At 34.5% G+C, this 20,942-nt stretch overlaps 2 protein-coding genes across 2 annotated transcripts in view; one reads left to right on the forward strand and one right to left on the reverse strand.

Moving 5' to 3' along the window:
* The window catches only part of LOC138317716 (transforming growth factor-beta-induced protein ig-h3-like), a 36,395-nt gene extending 25,724 nt beyond the window's left edge, over nucleotides 1–10,671 (reverse strand). The window contains exons 1-2 of the mRNA XM_069259574.1: nucleotides 10,410–10,671; nucleotides 9,972–10,186 (exon numbers count right to left, since the gene is read on the reverse strand). Coding sequence (XP_069115675.1) covers nucleotides 9,972–10,186; nucleotides 10,410–10,620 — 426 coding nt within the window. The 5' untranslated portion in view covers nucleotides 10,621–10,671. The remainder of the gene's footprint in view (nucleotides 1–9,971; nucleotides 10,187–10,409) is intronic.
* A 4,233-nt stretch (nucleotides 10,672–14,904) lies between these two features.
* LOC138317712 (transforming growth factor-beta-induced protein ig-h3-like) lies at nucleotides 14,905–18,247 on the forward strand. The gene is made up of 6 exons (XM_069259569.1): nucleotides 14,905–15,235; nucleotides 15,434–15,648; nucleotides 16,786–16,972; nucleotides 17,229–17,327; nucleotides 17,544–17,657; nucleotides 18,003–18,247. The coding sequence occupies exons 1-6, from the start codon at nucleotides 15,097–15,099 to the stop codon at nucleotides 18,134–18,136; spliced, it is 888 nt and encodes a 295-aa protein (XP_069115670.1). The 5' UTR covers nucleotides 14,905–15,096; the 3' UTR covers nucleotides 18,137–18,247.
* The last annotated feature ends 2,695 nt before the right edge of the window (nucleotides 18,248–20,942 follow it).

Here is a 20,942-nt window from a genome sequence, read left to right on the forward strand (position 1 = left end):
TACTCTTTATCATAACATTTCGTTTTCGTATCAGATCTCCCTGAATAGATGAGTTTCCCTGGCATGCCTCAATTTTCTTTCTAAACCAAGGCAAAGAGAAGTCTATGGTGGCAAAACTGACATCCAGAACGTGACCATTATGACGTCACTTATGTTGGCATGGTTACGTCAACTGATCACCGTCAGAATGGCTGTTCCATCATGTGGATTAAATCACCGTTAATAAACTGTTTTCCTTGTCGTACTTAAAAACAGTTAATGTAAAATTCTCAAAATGAGCTAATAATGTAAATATTTCATCTATGGTCTATATAGATGCCAGAACTCATCTCATAATGCGCTAGTGCACAATATAAAGATTTTCTGCAAAACTCTATATATACCATAGATGTCCAAGGAAGGCAGTATAATGCTAAAGTATTTATTCGCGGTGTGCCATTTGTCGCTGTTATTGCTTTCTATAAATAATGGCGAAAATGTACACGCATGCAGGTATTAACGATTGCAAATCAATATTGTCATTATAGAAACAAATACCGTAACAATAACTCATCTTTATAGAACTTTCATTATCAACTTTACTTGCCCTGCAGGTAGAGCGTTAGAATTGTACCTGCTGCCCCTATTGCATGATCGTAAAAGGCGACTGAATTTAGGATCTTATCTTTTCTCTTCTTCCTAACTGACTATATCCTTCCTAATGCCTCCCTTGGCACCGCCTCACTTTTGGCATTGAGTTGAGCGTTCGCCCCTGTGAGGAAGGCTCTGGGTTCTGTCCCCTGGCCGAGACACGCCAAAGTCTAAAAAAATGGTAGTTTCTGCTCCTGCTTAGCGCTCAGCATACAGGGAGTGGGAGGACTGGTTCGCCCGTTGTCAGTATAATGTGACCGGGTGGGGTGTGTTGCTTGGTGTCTTCGGCGGCATGCTTCAGTGATATAGCACTATAAAATGGGCATCAGTTCCACTATACAAGCAGACACACCATGAATATACCACAGTCTCATAAAACACGCACCTCGCACAACATACATGCAACACAAAGCATACATGGGAGGCCGTCCTTACATGACCATAACTGTTAATAGGACGTTAATTAATAAAACAAACAAACAAACAAATCAACTTTACATTACAAAACCTGACTGGTCTCTCTTTTTGTCTGAACATTAAACAGAGATAGGAGCTTGTGATAGCATTTAATAACTGCAAAATTATGTGGCTTATATCACTGATAGGTTTTCGTAACTGATATATTATTTAAAGGGACAATTCACTCAGGCTAATTCTTTTACATAACCAAGAAGCAAAATATAGCATAAATGTATTGCTCTACATTTCTTATGAAACATATAAGGTAAACTATTGACAAATTCCACGACATTGTTAAGTATTTTAATTAATATCGTTGAAATATCAAATCGTTGATCAATACGATTTAGCAGGTACAATATGGACGCTGTACCCATACCCGAGCCAAAGTCATGCACGTTAAACAAAAAACTACATAACTACTGAAAAGGTGATAAAATGATTTTTAGGCGAGACAATTCACCTAATAAGGTAAATACACTACTGTCAGAGCGATTTTAGCAGTTTTAGACAAAAGTTGCATTACTCTACGAGCAAGGGACTGGGTTCGGCATACAAAAAGTTCGACCACAATGTGTAATGGCGGACAGCGAGCGAGTTTGAACAGCTACACACATGTCACAACCATGGGATTTTCATGCATATCACAGTAAAACTGACTGCTCTAATTTCCATTAGAACTGGGTTTTTTTCAATATTTGTACAAATTTTAATGTTCTTTTAGACTGAATTGTCCCTTTAAGATTTTAACACACACGCACAGACCATCCGTGTACATCTGAATCGTCTATGTTATTTGTTCAAAAAGTATAATTTAATAATGTCATTTCCAGTGTTGTTTTTCAACACGGCCTGAAATCTACGTAAATTTGAAGTCAATGCTGAAAAAAAAAGAAAATCATGGTGCAGGAAATTATGGCAATAGCGTAATGTAAAGATTTCAATTTAATCTAAATATGAGACATTACAGTGCACTATTTTTCCACCTTGAAAATTAATCGTTGAATTTTTTCCGAATTCAACTCGGTGTAAGTATCTATTCCAATGCAATGCATTTCGACAGTTGACCGTTAAATATAAAGATTATGTACTTGAAGTATTTTTGAACATCTTGATAGTAAAATTTGAAACAATATGTTGTCATATATATAACTGAATGGCGATAAATGATACTAATATCTATTCATCTAATTATAAACTTACAAAAACATTTTGAAAATTTAATTATACTCTAATAGATGTTTTACCTGATTTTGCAAATTCCGTGTAATTTTTTATCGCATTGATCATCATTCCATCCGAAGTCCGATTCTCCAAGCAGTGTCAGACAATGTTCTGACTTATCATTGTTAGGTTCTGGTGGCTTGAAGTCTTTGAATTCAATCAATTCGTCAGTTCTGATCCATTTCCAAACACCTTCCCTCTCCCTGTCGGTTCCTCCTATAAAGTAACTGACGGAACCCCAGATAACCTCCTCCCCAATCATGCTAATACAAACAATCAAGGAAAAAGTTGTATTACTAACCATGCAGCAATTCAGATCAGATTAAATCAGATATACCTCCTCCTGCATTACTGCTTGTGACGCCCTAAACGAATAATGTTGATGTAGGTTTATGTCGCTAAGAAGTGCTAAAACAAAATGACCGCTAATATTTTTACAAGTTTACATTATCTAGCATTTTCTCTAATTTTCCTCACATGCCAATTAATATAGATTATAATGTATATTAATCCAGATTATATGCATTTAAAATTAAAATATTTGATTAACATAAAACTATACAGCTAGTGATTTCTGTATCATTTTGTACACGTTCCTTTCATGAAGCTCTGTGTTGTTGTTGTTTCATCGCGTTCTCAACCTGATTAAAATACAATTAATTTTAGTAACAACTAACTAAATGAAAAAAATCTACGAAATGGCCCCTGTGTATACAAGGATAGACAAGGATAGAATTTTTTACCATGCCGCTGATTGGCTGGTTAATAATGAAGATACTGCCAATTAGAGAGTTGGATTTGGTATGAAAACAAGTAAAAATTAATTATTGTTATATGAGAACGTAAACTTTGAATATAGAACTCAATAGCTGACTAATATTCCTTTGTTTTAATTATACATTACAAAACTTTAATAAACTTTAATACTGTGGTCGGTGTTAAATGATTTAGTCGGTTTTTCTCTTATAACCATTCCATTCAATAGAGGATCAAACGTTGTGATAATAAGGATCTGCATTTTCAAACAGATTGACCTTGGTCTTTGTATTGTTGAATCTATCTCCTCTTTTATAACCACGACTAGAAATGTGAAAACGCCGACTGAAAAGACCTTACGCTTACCTGAGAGAATTATAGAACACTAAATGTATATATTTGATTGTGGCGGAGAAAGAATTGATATCTTAATTAACATTTCTTGACGCATTAATTGTTAAATCTTTGACAATTAAATAATCTGATCCATTGTACAATCATCCGAAAAAACGCCATTACCTCTTATTGCGTCCAACATCTCCTGCTGACGTCGACGGAGCTCCGCCAGGTCTTCCTTGAGGAGTATCCCCGGCATTATAAACTCCGTGATGTCCGATTTCTTTATGGCGCTACACTGTCTTCTTGTATGTTCGGGAAAGACGTGCTGCGGATAGCTTAAGTCTACCTGTGACATAATTACAACTACCACGATACATAACATTGTTCCTTTCCGTGTTTCGTGTTGTCTTATTCTCATTTTCTTGAATGTGTTGCTGGTCACTTCTTACACATATACATATATTAAGTATATCCTCTAAAGGTAATAAACACTGTTATGTTGTTTTCAAATATGGGGTTCCTAGTTGTAGATCAGATGTGATAATCTTGATCGTATTCACGTGATATATTTCATCGATACTATTAGTATTTCTTCTTGGTGAAAGTTAATGTGGTATCTATTTCCTGATAATAATACCCCACTATTATTATTCACTTTGTCAAGACCACGTTTGTGCGATCTTTTATTAAAATTATTCACGATTTCGTCGTATTTTTCTGACAATATTTACCAGAAAGTTGAACTCCTTGTTAAGTCTAAATGTTAACTATAATTGAGACGACTCATAATTGACTACGCATGTACATGTCATATATTAATAGCTTCGCGTTACATCGGAAAAATATACTTCAGTATTATTGTAATACACATTTATCTAGGATGGCCGACAAGAGCCTGGGAAAAAGATATGAAAAATGTAACGCTTTATAATATGGTATTAGTTTTTTTCACATCTTTGTTACCATAAATGATATAAAAAAAAACATATGAAAGCATGGTACACAAACGTGTGAAAGCAGTATTTATGTAAACAGTCACTTTTATATTCTTACTGTACCAAAAGAACGGCAGAAAACAGCCATGGCAAAGAAACATGTAAAAGGCGAGAGACTCAAAAGTTACTGAGTTGGACAAATGACTTCCTGATAAAATTTGTTTGTTTGATTTATTAACGTCCTATTAACAGCTATGGTCATGTAAGGATACCCTAACCATGCTGTCATTATCTTAATGTCTGTTATGTTCCAATAAAATGATCTTTATATGAATGTTCATTAGTATTTATTTGTGTTTCTTATTCAAGTACTGTTAAATACGTGTTTGTGTAGACTAAGAATTACTTGTCTTGGTATAATCATTGTGTTATCGTTTCCCAAACGCTTATGACCAATATATGTTTAATAGGAGAGTGATATCGAAATTTAATAAAGACACATATTTTGTATGAACTTGTTTTTTATATTTCGCAAAATATTTATATAAAATTAGAACGGTGACATATATATGTGGGGGCTGCTAAAATACAAAATATTGTAGACGACTGTCTGTCTAAAACTTCGTAAATGACTGGCCGCAAAATTTTTGTGTGGATTAAATTAGGATATTTACAGATTTGAAATTATGAATCATAAATTAGTATCTTTATCTGATCATTTATAATCTACTTATGATCTGCAGGAGAGTCTATATGCGTTAAATGAATGATTTACAAACCAAACAAGTTTTGGTGAGGTAAAAACGGTATAAAGCTAGGATATCAATAATCCGAAAAAAGGCCAAAATAAATTCAAAGTAAAAGCAAAATCATTTCTATGGAATTGGAATATATATTTAGCCACTATTGGACCTCCTTCAGTCCATCGATAAAGTTTTAGCTCTAAACATTAAACTAGTCTTTTTTAAAGGGATATGATTTTTTATTTAAAAAATTATACATCGAAAATATATAGTTCAATATACTACCATAAACGTACGCATTTAAGCGCAATGCGAAAATTATGATTTCGGAACGCGGATATAAATAAGCGTAATTTAGTGATTAAAAAACTTTTAAAACCCTTTTACAAAAAATGTAAACTAAGTATTGATTGTCATATATGACATGCATTGGTTAGAGAAAATAATATCAGACAACCTACAATTGGTAAGCGCTGTAAGAATCGAATGATAGAGTCTATCTTAATTCTTTTATAATACAATTTACTTTTGACATGTTTGCCGTCAAGAAACTTAGTGCTGTTGGAACTCTGAAATTGACATTTTCGCCTGTGTATGCAGTCTGTCTACATTTTCTGTTTGTATAGTTTGTTTTGATAACTTGATTACTGTGTTATTTCAGTATTGCAATATTATTGATGGGCCTAAAAGTATGCCAGAAATATTCTGACCTGTTACCTGTACTGTAATCCAATGAACCATGGAATGTGGTGTTGAATGGATCACTGCACCCCATGCTGTCTGTTACCAAGATGGACGCGTAAAGTACTTTTCTGTCTCCGAATATCTGTTGACATCGTGTGGTCGTCAACGTCGTTGACCACCTATAGCTATCAGCTCAGACTATAGTTCAACTCCGATAGTGGTTTTGGTGGTACTTGTTATTATCATATCAAATTGTCCGTTCTCTGTTAATCTATATCTACAGTAAAACCCCTCTAACTCGAACCCGGATTCCTCGAATTCCCGACCGTGTTCCTATATAATCTATGTAACAAAACCCCGGATAGCTCGAACAGCTATTCGTCGAATACCCCTTATTCCTCGAACAGATAATATATCCCCGTTAGAGCAAATTACATAGTATGTAACCATGCATTCGTCGAACAGGTATTCGGCCCTTGATAATTGTTTACCTGTGTCACACCTGATGCAGCCGACCGTCACGGATTATAGCTCACGACCTGTGTTTATACAGGTGTCGTATCAAGCCTTTCGCTAATTAAGGATTAACGCTTGTCAGTATTACCTACCTTCACGATCGCCAGTCGTTGTTTGATGAAAATTTTATTTAAAATTTCAGAAAAGGGTATTAAAATAATCTCTCTCTCTCTCATAATAATCTTCGCTTAAATACGAAAATACGGAAGATGTTGATTTGTGTTAATAGAAAGTACGCATTGTGAAATAATAAAAGAGTCGGAAGAAATCGCTGACGTCCAACTTCCTGTATAAGTTTAATATTTTTTTTTTAATTTCTGTGTTGTTTTTTTTCTCCAAAAGATATAAGCGATACCAAAATTTGATAAGTACAAATCACATTGACCCGTGTTCGTTTTTATCAGTGCGTTCCATATCTTTTCCCGCATATTGTATTTTCGTAACTTTCCTCGTGAACACATGTAACCTAACGCTTTTACAAGATAGACATAGGTACCAATGTTTGTTCGTAACTATGCTGGTTAATAACTTTATAGTGTGTATTTATTTTGTAAATGTGTTAAATAGTTTTTGTTAATTAAATCATCGAAATTGTACGCATTGTCTGTTTTAGCCAATATGGTACATTTGATTTACTTTGTCGTCAGTATTTTCAAACCCTCATTTTGTGTAATACTTTTTTTTCAACTTGATATTGCTATCAAATAACACTTTCATAAAAAAAATCAAAATGCTGAAATTACGGTAATTAAAATGTCATTGCAAATGTATTATTTGTCAGGGAGACCGGACATTTTGACTGTCAACGGTCGATCATGACCAACCTCGGATGAGTCGAATACCCTGTATTCCTCGAATTATTGATCTGGTCCCCTGCTGTTCGAGTTATAGGGGTTTTACTGTATGTCCTGGGACGGTCAAAAGCGTCAAAAGCTGAAAAAGTAGTATACTGAAGCATCGTCTTTGTGAGGCCATGCAGTGGAAGCGGATGAGTGAATCAAAATGAAAGAGCGTTAGATAAATACAGTTTGTTATACCCAGTTTACTATATTTTCAGATAATACATATTACACATAGATGTTTTGATATACCGGTATTTACTTATAAACGTTATACAGCTCATGCAGCTGTTATTAACTGTAAGTAAATGAATTTCGTTGCTAAATACCGATTTTCCGTGTGTCCACGTTATTTATATTATTAATCTTGCCTACTACTCTGAAATGTTTGTGGAGAGGAGGGGGGCATATAGCACTAGTAACCATGTCCGTCCTGTCGTGGTATATGTGTTATTTTGGTATATGGCGGTATCGGCATAAATCTTACAAATACTTAGTTATTCTGTTTTAACTGCAACCTTGCTATGTTCATGGATCGTTGGTATACGTTAAAAAGATCTTAATAGTTTATCTTTGGTGCAAGGTATATGTTAACGGTCGATATTATCGATGTTTAATTGTTTCATCACACGAAGTATTGTATTCTGATTTCAAAGATGAGTTTATTATATAAGATAAGAGGTGACACCTTTTTTGCTTTGCATAACGCTACACGATTTATATATATAACAGAGACGCTAAAAAACTATTCGTAAATTTTATTGGAAAACAATATATCAACAAATAACAATAATAATGTACGAGTATGATATTATCTACAGAGGATGGTAATTGTAATAGAGATGTTGTTTGTTTAATTACTTTCCGAGAATGGCAGAGCCTTGAAACCTTCGAGGCAGAAGTACATGGTCAATTATATGGACGACACCATTGGTGGCGGAAATATCAGCCTTGATTACGTTTCCATTGTTGATTTTGACGGAGTCTCCTGTAACACAAGTTTAAAATGTTTACAAATCTTAATTTCGTTTAGGTTGTAATTTAATGATATTGGTTATTAAATCAATCAGGGACTCACATTTTATCATCATATTGCCACAAAGAAATAATTTAAAAAAGGAAGAGGTAATGATGCAAATTTATTTTAACGTAAGTTGTGAATTAAAAAAACAACACTGAAAATAGAAAATTATCTAAATTCAAAAGAAATGAAAATAAAATTTTTGCTCAGCAGGATTCAATCCTTTAATGTTATTTTTGCAGTCATTCTCTCTCTGTCATGGCAGCAGGAAGGTCGAGCCCTGTAGCATTTGGAGGTCGGGTGAAAAACTTTGGATCAAGGTTAAAGCCTTGTGGTACGTCTGCCTTAACATATGTACTTATTAAACAATTATGTTCAATGATAATTGAAATAATGATAACATACCTGATACGTGAACCCTGATGATGTCATGGTGCGTGTCAATTGTCCTTACGTGTTCCCTGTTGTACAGACCGGCGGAGTATTCTGTATGTGGAACCACGTGATATTCCAGAATTTCTGAAGATAAAGGGGGGTGCTTTTTAAATGTGCTCGATTGATTCAAAAGGGAGCAAAAACAAAATTACATTGTTTAATGCCGATGTCAATAATGTATATGCGAATTGTTATTGAAAATAATGGTAACATTTTCAAATTTAATCAATAAATATTAATCAAACCAAATTAACATTAATATTAATGCAAATTAAATCCAGGTTCAATGATAATTACCTTTTAGAAGGTTTGGGTTATTGGCCAGATGGTCCAATACGCCTGATCCAAGTCGGGCAAAAGCATCATTGGTTGGGGCGAATACAGTCAGACCGTCACCTAGTGTAGACGACAGGAAAAACAAGTTATTGATTACAATTTTAATCATGTCTGTTTTGCGGAGCCGTTTAGTAGATTTAGAATTTCATTATTCATTTTGTGCAAAATGCGAGAATCATCGATTGAATTGTTAGTTTTAGTATTGATGTGAAGATGCTGTTAAATTCGTTGAAGATAATGATTAAAAATATACTGCCATGAAAAAAATAAGGTTTATTAAATCGTTTTAAAGGTTAAAATATGCACTGCAGAATTGCACGCCTAACACTTACCTTGTAGGGCTGATACAAGGTTTGCTGTTTTGACCTTCGATAACAGGGTTGATAACTCTGAGTTACCGGCGACGAGATCGACAATGCTGCCTTCTGGTGGGAGCATTACAGTATCAAGGATATGAACATATCCATTGCTAGCCTGGAGGTCAAAACGTGTAATTGTTGATCCCTCAGCGGTTACTTTCTAAACACAAGACGAAAAAAATGTTAGATAATACCTTCACATTATTTATCTCATAATACGGATAATTTCTTAACATATTCAAAGTTAACTTTGATTAAAATATTATCTCTATACACTTATTAGAAAACCCATGTGACGTTAGATAATTTTTTAAAAGAACAAAGGTTGTTTAAAATAACAATGTTTCAGCTAATAACGACACACTTTTATGCTGTTTTATCTATACTATATAACACCAAAGACAGTAAGAGGCGAAGGGATGTAATTGACATACAAAATGTGACTATTATGACGTTATTAATATTCACGTGTAAATGTCAACTAATCGTCGTCTCAATAGTTTTTCTATTCTCTGGATTAAACCGCCGTTGATCAACGGTTTTCGTGATCTTATCACAACAACTAAAAGTAAAAATCCCAAAACTGAGTAAAGCTAACGCGCGTTATGAAGATTGTTAGCTATGTCTTGGCACGTATTTCATAAAAAAGATACTTAAATATCAACAGAAAAACTAGTTATCTGCGCCTGACTTACATGAGTATGGTTGTAGATATTAAGACGAATTTTCTTGCCAGCTAGGGTATCCAGTTGGGCCTCGTTAGAAGCATCCTGTTTTCGGACTGATCCTGAGACCACGTGGTATTTCAAAACATTGGCGAGAGCATTCACGTCGCTGCCTAGGGTGGCCATAAGGCTAGCGGGCAGCTTAGCAAAGGCAGCATTGGAGGGGGCGAAAATGGTGAACGTTCCTGCCAAGCAAAATACATCGTTTTTGAAATGTGAAAATAAAGTAAGTGTAGGTATATTGTTTTCCAATCTTGTAATTATTATACGTGTTATAATGACATCGAAAATAATTACAATGTTAATAAACTATAAAGAATGAATTTGATATAAAGGGAAAAAACATCTCTAAGAAATGTGCTGGCCACATTATTGAAAAAAAGTTGACCTTGATACGAATTCACTGACCTTGAGTAAGAGCATCAGCCAGACCAGCTTTCTGTACCAGACTGATCAGAGTGGACTCCCCGGCCGATTGTAAAACTTCTACTAGGTTACCGCCCAATACGGCATGTAGAGCCAGGGTGAAGCAAAGTACACGAATCATTGTGTGTTTGGAGTGAGGCTCAGCGACTGTTTCGTCTGGAGTTCTGGAGGCGACTGGTGCTTTCGATAACATTCAGCTTTTATTTATACCATTGTGGATTCGTGATTTTGTTTCATAAAGTGGTGATGTAGCACGCCAGTATTTTGGCTCGTGTAAAGTAAACGTGACTGTTATCAGCGCAGTGGATGTCTTCTACACATCGCTTACGTGGTGTATTGAACCTTTTAGATTAATGGTATATCTTTCATATATACTTTTATCACTTATACATATCATGTATCTTGAAAGTATTCATATTGCTATTTTGTCAATCAAAATAATTTGCATGACTTTTTCGTTTCTAAAAGATATTGAATTAATCTTTATCTCGGTATTAAACAATTGATTGTTGTGCGAGTGCCATACACTGTAATTAAATTGATAAATATACATTGTGATATTGTTTAACATTTTTACTTTTTAAATTTGAAACATATATAGCTCCGGTCTTCTTGATGTCATTATTTAAATTTTATCTTATTTAATTCTGTTAAACCTTATAAATAACACAACACTTACGAGTCAACACTAAAACCTAAGGTTAGGCCTGATGTTTACATTAACTTATATTTACATTTTCACTTCGCTCCGCCTCAATGAAACTAGTAAACTCCGATCACTTCATTTCCCAATGAAGATGCTTGGTCACGCGCTGACCTCTGACCGGCGTGAGAATACATTTTGACATTGTTTACATTTTAACCTAGTTTTACGCCGCTTCAGTTTTGAATGAACTTTCTGGGATGTGGCCTATCGCTGTACATTTAGAAACACAGACAGAAATGTTTGATAAAGTGATATTAGAAATTGTTAGTAATATGATATTACAGATATTTTACACGTATTTTGAAGAAACGATGACTTAGGCTCAAGCCCCGGAAAATGCTGAACATAGGCTACTGAGCGCAGCGATGTTCATCACTCATCGAAGTAGGCATAATCGAACGCAAATAGTTAGGATAATGTGTACAATATATAGATCTATATGTGAAACGGTGACATACATGTAAGCTTAGAAACGATAGATTCCATAAAAATACGCTCAAATACCAAACAGGCTGATTTCAGTGACATAAGCCTAACGAAATGATTCTGCGAGTGTCAAAACCCACGGCATTCGAGGGTCGATGGAAACCACCAACATTTCAAATCAATGTTTCTCTACTTACTTTATACAGAATTTTAATCCTAAAACTCCAGTTGACAGAGAAGTTATCACATTTCAAGAATAACACACAAGTCTTCCAGTGATCTGCGACTAAATCCCACATTCTAACACGTTTTATTGAGCCCCTGAAGCATGGTTCTTGGACTGCATCGCATACCATAGACACAGGGGTTGGATTTCACAACAGGTTTAGTTAATAAACATTTAACTGCCAGCTACAAACAATTACCCAGACGGAAATACAACATTCAGGTACATTCCATAACAATCGCAATTGATTTTTAAAAGATTTGATTATGTTTAGATACCAACTATTCAGCATTTTCACCACAATCGTCATTTTCTTCAAAACCGGACCCCTGCTAAATCGAGCAACCGGATTACACGTTGACTGCACTGCTAGTACTGCGCAGTATTTTTTTATTTGAAGCTACATGATCATGTTTTTATGATACAATTTAAGCAATTAATTCCTGTACATAAAAACAATATTTCAAAATCGCCGTTTTTAATTGTAACAACGCGCAAAGAATGAAGTTATTTTCGGAACTACATTTTATGTTGCCTTGGTGACGAAAAGAACTGACTGGCGGCTGTTCCGTAGCTGTACATACATGTACGATAACTGGTACAATGTTGCAAATTGTATATTAATCTTATACCGAATACGTATAATTTGACTTTTTTCAAAAGCGGGATATTTAAATTGGTTAACGTAAATATAAGGATTGATTATCAATTTTGTTGCTTGCATTGACTGATGAAGAAAGTTAATCTCTTGCAAATGTTACATGAACTGCTTCGCAGTTCACTTCATTTTGCACGAGATTAACTTTTCTTCATCAGTCAAATGCAAGCAACAAAATTGACCAATCCAATCCTTAAAATTATGTTTAGTACAATTAAGAAGGAATATATTTGCATAGAAAATATCACTAGTTTAAACAGGGTCTAAAACCTTAAACTATATGGGGTTTCCATTAATTAGCTATGAACGCTTGCTCCTTTATTTTACCTGATTACATTTATTGGAATAGTTTTGCAGAATCTCTAGACCAATCAATGGTGTTTAAATTCAAAACTGGACCCATTTATATTGGGTGATATAAAAATACTAAATTTGTTCCTGAATTCCCATTTGAGTAAGAACATGTGTAATAAAACATTATAGATTTAAACCATCAAGTAAAAAGATTACAAGACGTTTCATAATAATTTGTTATTGCCAGCATATTCTGTTTTTCCTGGATTGATATATCGCTGGAATATTTGCATATAAACTATTCAACTGTGAAAATTACACTATTTATATCTAAATTCATCAATTTGTAACCAGTTTCTTTTTTAATGAATGGCTTTATGTATCAGAGTTAATTTACATAGGAAATTTATGACCATTTTTTTACATCTTTTTATCTAAATTCATCAATCTGTCACCAGTTTCTTTTTTTCTTTTCAAAACTTGTTTTACGTATTGAGAGCTAATTTACAGAGAAATTTACGGCCACTCTTTTGTGTTTGTTTGAGTAGTTACGAAGGAATTCTGACTGGACATCTGACCGGTATCCTATATGGTGACCTATGGTCGTTGACCAACACGTGATAATTCAAGACGTGTGTAAACTTTACAGGTATACGCTATACGTAATCGGTAGATAAACACGAAGACACATAATATATATAGCAGCACGTGGACATGTGATTAAAGAATAGAACCAAATGTCCAGAATGTCAAGATTCCAGTCGTGCGTGGTCATCCACTACTCAAACAGAAAAAAAATTGTCAATGAATGTCTATGTAAATTAATTCCGAGTAGATAAAATAATTCTTTAAAGGGAAAAAAAACAACAAAATCATTACAAACTGGTGACGTTTATGACAATAAGATGTAAACAGTTGAATTTTCCCTTACATTCGTATATATGTGTTATTAATATTCCAGCGATATAAATTTTCACTAAGGGGTAAAAACGAACTGCCTAGTAACTATATAAAACGTGTCGTTATCTTTTTACGCAATAGTTTAAAACTACATTGTATAGTGTTTTAGAACATTTGCTTCAGAATGCAATTGTAACGAAGAAAAAGTTTAGTCTGTTTTATAAGCTAATGGATTTTGGTCCAGTTTGAATTTATACCTAATCGATTTGTCTAGACGTTCGCGATTAAATATCCGAATAATGTTATTAAAATGTAGTTTGAATTTTGGAGACGTTTATGACAATAAGATGTAAACAGTTGAATTTTCCCTTACATTCGTAATATGTGTTATTAATATTCCAGCGACATAATTTTTCACTAAAGGGTAAAAAGAACTGCCTAGTAACTATATAAAACGTGTCGTTATCTTTTTACGCAAATAGTTTAAAACTACATTGTATAGTGTTTTAGTACATTTGCTTCAGATGCAATTGTAACGAAGAAAAAGTTTAGTCTGTTTTATAAGCTAATGAATTTTGGTCCAGTTTGAATTTATACCTAATCGATTTGTCTAGACGTTCGCGATAAAATATCCGAATAATGTCATTAAAATGTAGTTTGAATTTGGGAGACGTTAGGAAGCAGAATGTCAAACAGGAAGTAGAGAAATGTTAAGATGCTAGATTTAGTCGCCTTTTACGATAATTCCCCGGGGGCGGCAGCAACAATTCTTACGCCATACCTGCAGGGTTAATGTTACGTGCATAAGACAAAAAATAGTTAATAATTAAACATTCATACAAATATGCAACAAGAAGATATAACTACTTTATATAAAAAATACCTAGAAGCAGTTGAGTCGTCGTATTCTTTTACTCAACAAAATTATCCGTGACACAATTACAAAACCCGAAGTTAAGTTAATTGAACGGACAAACGTTTAACAAAACTTGTGAAAAACATTAATTAAAGCACATCGTATGACACAAGGGATGTAGTCCTTGGATTTTAGCAATAAACAAATAAGTAAGATAAATACGTATGAAAAATGTTACGCAATTTATTAAAATCGACAAAATAGCGCTATCAATAAAATGTCATTAAAACTTGATTTTAAGACATGTGTCTGGCTTTGTTGAAGAATAAACCTGTGGAATATATCATTTGTGACCTCGGGTTATCTTAAACATTCAATATACACCGCATAATCAATGAGAATTCGTTCTGTCCCATGTGTAGAAGACATCCACTACGCTGATAACAGTCACGTTTACTTTACACGGGCTAAAATACTGGAATGTTATATCACCATTTCATGAATCAACAATGGTATAAATAAGAGCTGAGGGTTTTCGAAAGCACCAGTCGCCTCCAGCAAACTCCAGACGAAACAATCGCTGATCCTCACTCCAAACACACAATGATTCGTGTACTTTGCTTCACCCTGGCTTTACATGCCGTATTTGGCGGTAACTTAGTAGAAGTTTTACAATCGGACGGAGAGTCCACTCTGGTCAGTCTGGTGCAGAAAGCTGGTCTGGCTGATGCTCTCACTCAAGGTCAGTGGTTTCAGAGATATTTTTCCGTCATATGAATTTCATTCTAAATAGTTTATTAAAATTGTAATAATTTTCAATGTCATAATAACACTTTGACAATTCTATTCGATGGGCACAACATTTGGACAAAGAAATTCATAAAAGTGTCTCTCAACATAAAATGCTATAGTTTGCAAACGATGTACTTTGCATTAACAGGAAACTTCACCATATTCGCCCCCTCCAATGCTGCCTTTGCTAAGCTGCCCGCTAGCCTTATGACCACCCTAGGCAGCGACGTGAATGCTCTCGCCAATGTTTTGAAATATCACGTGGTCTCGGGATCAGTCCGAAAACAGGATGCTTCTAACGAGGCCCAACTGGATACCCTGGCAGGCAAGAAAATCCGTCTTAATATCTACAACCATAATCATGTAAGTCATCAGATGTTTATTCAGTTGATATTTAGTCATCAAAGTATCTTTTTATGAAATTTTGTATATAGATATGCATAATGTGCGCTAGTTTATAATTAATTAATTGTCTCCATACTTCTAGCATCTATGAACCATATATTTTATAAAATAGAGATATAGGTTATTGATTATATTAATCATTTTTTGGGTCTTTACTTTAAAGTTGTTGAGATTAAACAAAGAAAACCATTAATCAATGACGGGTTAATTCAAAGAACAAAACAGCGATTTAGACGGTGCTTAGGTGACATATCCACGTCATAATTGTCACGTTTCACGTGTCATTTATATCGATATAACTTCACCTCTGCTTTGTTATTTTATGTGGTAATTATAAAAAAAATATACATATATATTGTCTTTGATGTTATTAAAAAGCAGATGAGTTTGTCATTACTAGCCGGAGCATTGTTAATTTGTAAACTCAATTCTATTAAATGACATTTCAGCTAGGCTAATTCTGTTACATAACCACGAAACAAAATATGACATAAATGCATTGTTCTTCATTCCTGACGAAACATAAAGCAAGAATTATTGACAAATTTCACGACAATGTTAAGTATTTTGATTAATACTGTTGAAAATCCGAATTATTGATCAGTACGTCTAAGCTAGTACAACAAGTACGCTGTACCCATACCCGAGCTTCAGTCACGCACGTTTAACAAATGCAATACATAACCACTGGGGACCATTTTTAGACAAGAACGTGCAAAACATTTCTTTATAATCCTGGTTAGGGCCAGGGTTCAGCATACAAGACATCCGACCACTATGTGTAATGGCGGACATTAAGCGAGTTTAAGCATTTCACATTCATTTCGCTACAGTGGGTTTTCTGGCATATCACAGTAAAACCAACTAATCTAATTTCTATTAGAACTGGTTTGTTTCCGAAATATGTGTACTTTTTAATGTACTCTTAGACTGAATTGTCTCTTTAACGATTATCCAAATTCACACGGGTTTTCCTTACAAGAGCATCTACAAGATAATATTTTCGTCAAAGTGAACTTTGAACACGATAGGAAAATATTTGAATAATATGATACATAATGTGGATGTATTAATTGTTTATTTTCTTATGTATAGAAAGTAACCGCTGAAGGATCCACAATTTCCCGTTTCGACCTCCAGGCTAGCAATGGATATGTCCATATCCTTGATTCTGTAATGCTCCCACCAGAGGGCAGTATTGTCGATCTCGTCTCTGGTAACTCAGAGTTATCCACCTTGTTATCTAAGGTCAAATCAGCAAACCTTGTATCAGCCCTACAAGGTATATTTTACATATTCATATTGCACCATTCATGTTTAATATATTAACCGTGATATTCTGCTAGACACAATTATCGTTTAAAACCTTTTTATTACGGAAGCATTTGATAAACTAATTTAGCAGCATCTTTAATAGAGGTGTAACGCATGTTAGTGTACGCTGCATCAACACGGACAATAACACTTTAAACCTACCAAATAGCTCCACAGGACGGTGTGGATTATTGTTATCATTATTTTATCATTATTTTCAATAGGTGACGGTTTGACTGTATTCGCCCCAACCAATGATGCTTTTGCCCGACTTGGATCTGGAGTATTGGACCATCTGGCCAATGACCCACAACTTCTAATAGGTAATGATCATTGAGCCTGTATTTAGTTTGCATTACTATTAATATTAAGATGATTTGATTAATATTTATTTAATGAATTTGAAAATCATTTTTCAATAGCAATTTGCATATACATTATTGTAATCAGCATTCATCAATGTCATTTGTTTTTCTCCGGTTTGCTATAAATAGAGCACATGTATATCGCACATTTAAATACCACCTTTTTATCTTCAGAAATTCTGGAATATCACGTGGTTCCACACACAGAATATTCCGCCGGTCTGTACAACAGGGAACACGTAAGGACACTTGATACTCAACACGACATCATCAGGATCCGTGTATCAGGTACGTTTTCATTATTTCAAATATCGTTTAATATTGTTTGGTATCTATGCATTCCTAACAGACGATTTTTAGAACATATATTAAGACAGGCGTACCACAAGGGTTTTCGAACCTAACCCCTCCTCCAAATACTACAAGACTCGATCTTTCTGCTGCCGTGATAGAGAGAGAATGATTGCAAAATAATATCAAAGGGTTAAATCCTGCTGAGAACAATTTCTAATTTCATTTCCTTTTAATTTAGATCATTTTCTTTGGCTCAGAAGTCCCTGATTGATGTCAATATTATAAAATCATAATTTTAAAGAAATTAAAATGTGTTAACGTTTTAAACTTATGTTTCAGGAGACTCCGTCCAAGTCAACAACGGAAATGTAATCAAGGCTGATATCTCCGCCACCAATGGTGTTGTCCATATCATTGACCATGTACTTCTTCCCCGAAGGTTTCACGGATCTGCAATTCTTGGAAAGAAATAATACAAAAAACACATCTCTATTACAATAACCATCCTCTGTAGATAATATCATACTCGTACATTATTATTGTTATTTGTTGATATATTGTTTTCCAATAAAATTTATATAGATGTTTATCGTTTCTGTTATATGTAAATCGTGCAGCGTTATGCATAGCACCTTTAAACTAATTAAATAAACTCATCAGAATACAATACTTCGTCTGATGACGACACAATTCAACAGCGATAATATCGACTATTAATATATAACGTACACCAACGTTACACTATTAACATGTTTTTACGTACACCAACGATACAATATTAACATCTTTGTTAACGTACACCGCCGATAAACTACTATCATCTCTTTAACGTACACCTGAACCTATGAACATAGCAACGTAACAGTTGAATAAATTGAAGAAAAGAATTAACAATAACTAAGTAGATGTTATGATGTAAATCCCGATGCCTCCATATACCAAAAGTCACACACAACCGCGATGGAACAGGGCGGACATGGTTACTTGTACTCTTTATCATAACATTTCGTTTTCGTATCAAATCTCCCTGAATAGATGAGTTTCCCATGACATGCTTATAAAATTCAATTTCCTTTCTAAGTATAGCTTTCCTGTTAAACTTAAAATCTTAACATTATAAACCAAGCAAAGTAAAGTCTATAGAGTGTGGCAAAACTGACATCAAGAACGTGACCATTATGACGTCACTCTATGTTGGCGAAAATGGAATGGATTATTTTACGTCCTCAACACTAGAGATTCACCGTCAAGAATGGCTGTTAAACAGAACGATAGGAGCCATGCATGTGGGAATTAATCACCTGCAAAATTACATAACTGGTTCTCATTGTTCAGGTACTTTAACTGATTACAAGTTAATGTAAAATTCATAAAATGATCTGTGTTAAATAATGTAAATATTTCATCTATTGGTCTATATAGATGCCAAGTTCCCCTTGTAGAAAAGTTTTCAACACTCATAATCTATCTAAAAGTGCCACATATAAAGATTAGTAACTATGGTGCAGGGAACTCTATTACTCTATATATACCATAGATGTCCAAGGAAGGCTAAGTATAATGCAGAAAGTATTATTCGCGGCGGTGGTGCCATTTGTCGCTGTTATTGCTGGTTTCTATAAATGTTGGCGAAAATGTACACACATGCATATATTAACGATTTCAAATTAATAGTCATTATAGAAACAAATACCGACGTACAATAACTCATCTTTATAGAACTTTCATTATTAAACTTTACATTACAAATACCTGATTTTACAAATTCCATGTAATTTCTCATCGCATTTATCGTCATTCCATCCGAAGTCCGATTCTCCAAGCAGTGTCGGACAATGTTCTGACTTATCATTGTTGGGTTCTGGTGGCTTGAGGTCTTTTCAATTCGTCAGTTCTGATCCATTTCCAAACACCTTCCCTCTCCCTGTCAGTACCTCTTAAAAAGTAACTGACGGAACCCCTTGTGGTGTTCTTAAATATAATCAAGACCAACTTGATAACAGTAAACAAGATGCCAAAGGGCATTAACGGTCATCTGACAGCAGTTTTCTAGTAAAGGCAAAATATATGCATTAAAACAGAATCAATATGGATAAGGGATGACAATATCGTGAAATAATATTTCGTTTAATGTTAAATTTGATATACACAAACCTTGGTGTCTTTTTCGTAGTTCTTTCCTTGACAAACTCATTTTCCTCCCGACATCGAATTTCGGCCAGATAACCTCCTCTCCGAGCATTACAATGTTCCTAATACAAACAACCAAGGAAAAAGTTGTATTACTTACCATGCAGCAATTCAGATCAGATTAAATAAGATATACCTCCTCCTGTTTTACTGCTTGTGACGCCCTATACGAATAATGTTGATGTAGGTACCTTGTGATGGTAAGATAAGCAGGATTTCCCGTAGAAAAAAATCACCGATGTTGATATGTATCGGGTTTCAAATGCAGGCTTTGAATTCGTGATTGAGGATAGAATGACAAATTAGAGAAAACCTTTATAATCAGTGTCTGTTGTCTAATCCCATTGACTTTTAGTTAATAAAACTGTTTGAAATTGATATAGAATGACAATGTTTAATGTGGTTCATAATATTTACGTCCTATTTACAGCCAGGGTCAGTTAAGGACGGCCTCACGTGTATAAGGGGTTTTTCGTGTGTAATGTCCGAGGTGTGTGTGGGAGACTGAGGTATATTCGTGTTGAGTCTTATTTTAGAGTGGACCTCTTGTCGTTTTTACAGTGCTAAAACTTTCTGCCGAAGATACCAAGCAACACATCCCATCCGCTAACCGTATTATGACTCTTGAGAGCAATGTTGTTAATGTGAAAATTATTGTGACTTTTGTTTCAAATATTATTCACGTCATTTCATTGTTTTCATTATATAAATAAGAAGAAAATATATTTACCCTATCTGGCCTATTGTACAATCATCCGAAAAACACTAATACCTCTTATTGCGTCCAACATCTCCTGCTGACGTCGACGGAGCTCCGCCAGGTCTTCCTTGAGGAGTATCCCCGGCATTATATATTCCCTGATGTCCGATTTCTTTATGGCGCTACACTGTCTTCTTGTATGTTCGGGAAAGACGTGCTGCGGATAGCTTAAGTCTATCTGTGACATAATTACAACTACCACGATACATAACATTGTTCCTTTCCGTGTTTCGTGTTGTCTTTTCATCATTTCCTTGAATGTGTTGCTGGTCACTTCTTACACATATACATATATTAAGTATATCCTCTAAAGGTAATAAACACTGTTA

Source organism: Argopecten irradians, chromosome 3, assembly GCF_041381155.1.
Source record: "Argopecten irradians isolate NY chromosome 3, Ai_NY, whole genome shotgun sequence".
NCBI lineage: Eukaryota > Metazoa > Mollusca > Bivalvia > Pectinida > Pectinidae > Argopecten > Argopecten irradians.

What these genes read in the sequence shown, in the direction of transcription:
- LOC138317712 (XM_069259569.1), top strand. Translation starts at nt 15,097, where the DNA reads ATGATTCGTGTACTTTGCTTCACCCTGGCTTTACATGCCGTATTTGGC. An exon ending in TGACCCACAACTTCTAATAG is followed by an intron (nt 17,328 to 17,543) that starts GTAATGATCATT and finishes TTTTATCTTCAG; the next exon opens with AAATTCTGGAATATCACGTG. An exon ending in CATCAGGATCCGTGTATCAG is followed by an intron (nt 17,658 to 18,002) that starts GTACGTTTTCAT and finishes CTTATGTTTCAG; the next exon opens with GAGACTCCGTCCAAGTCAAC.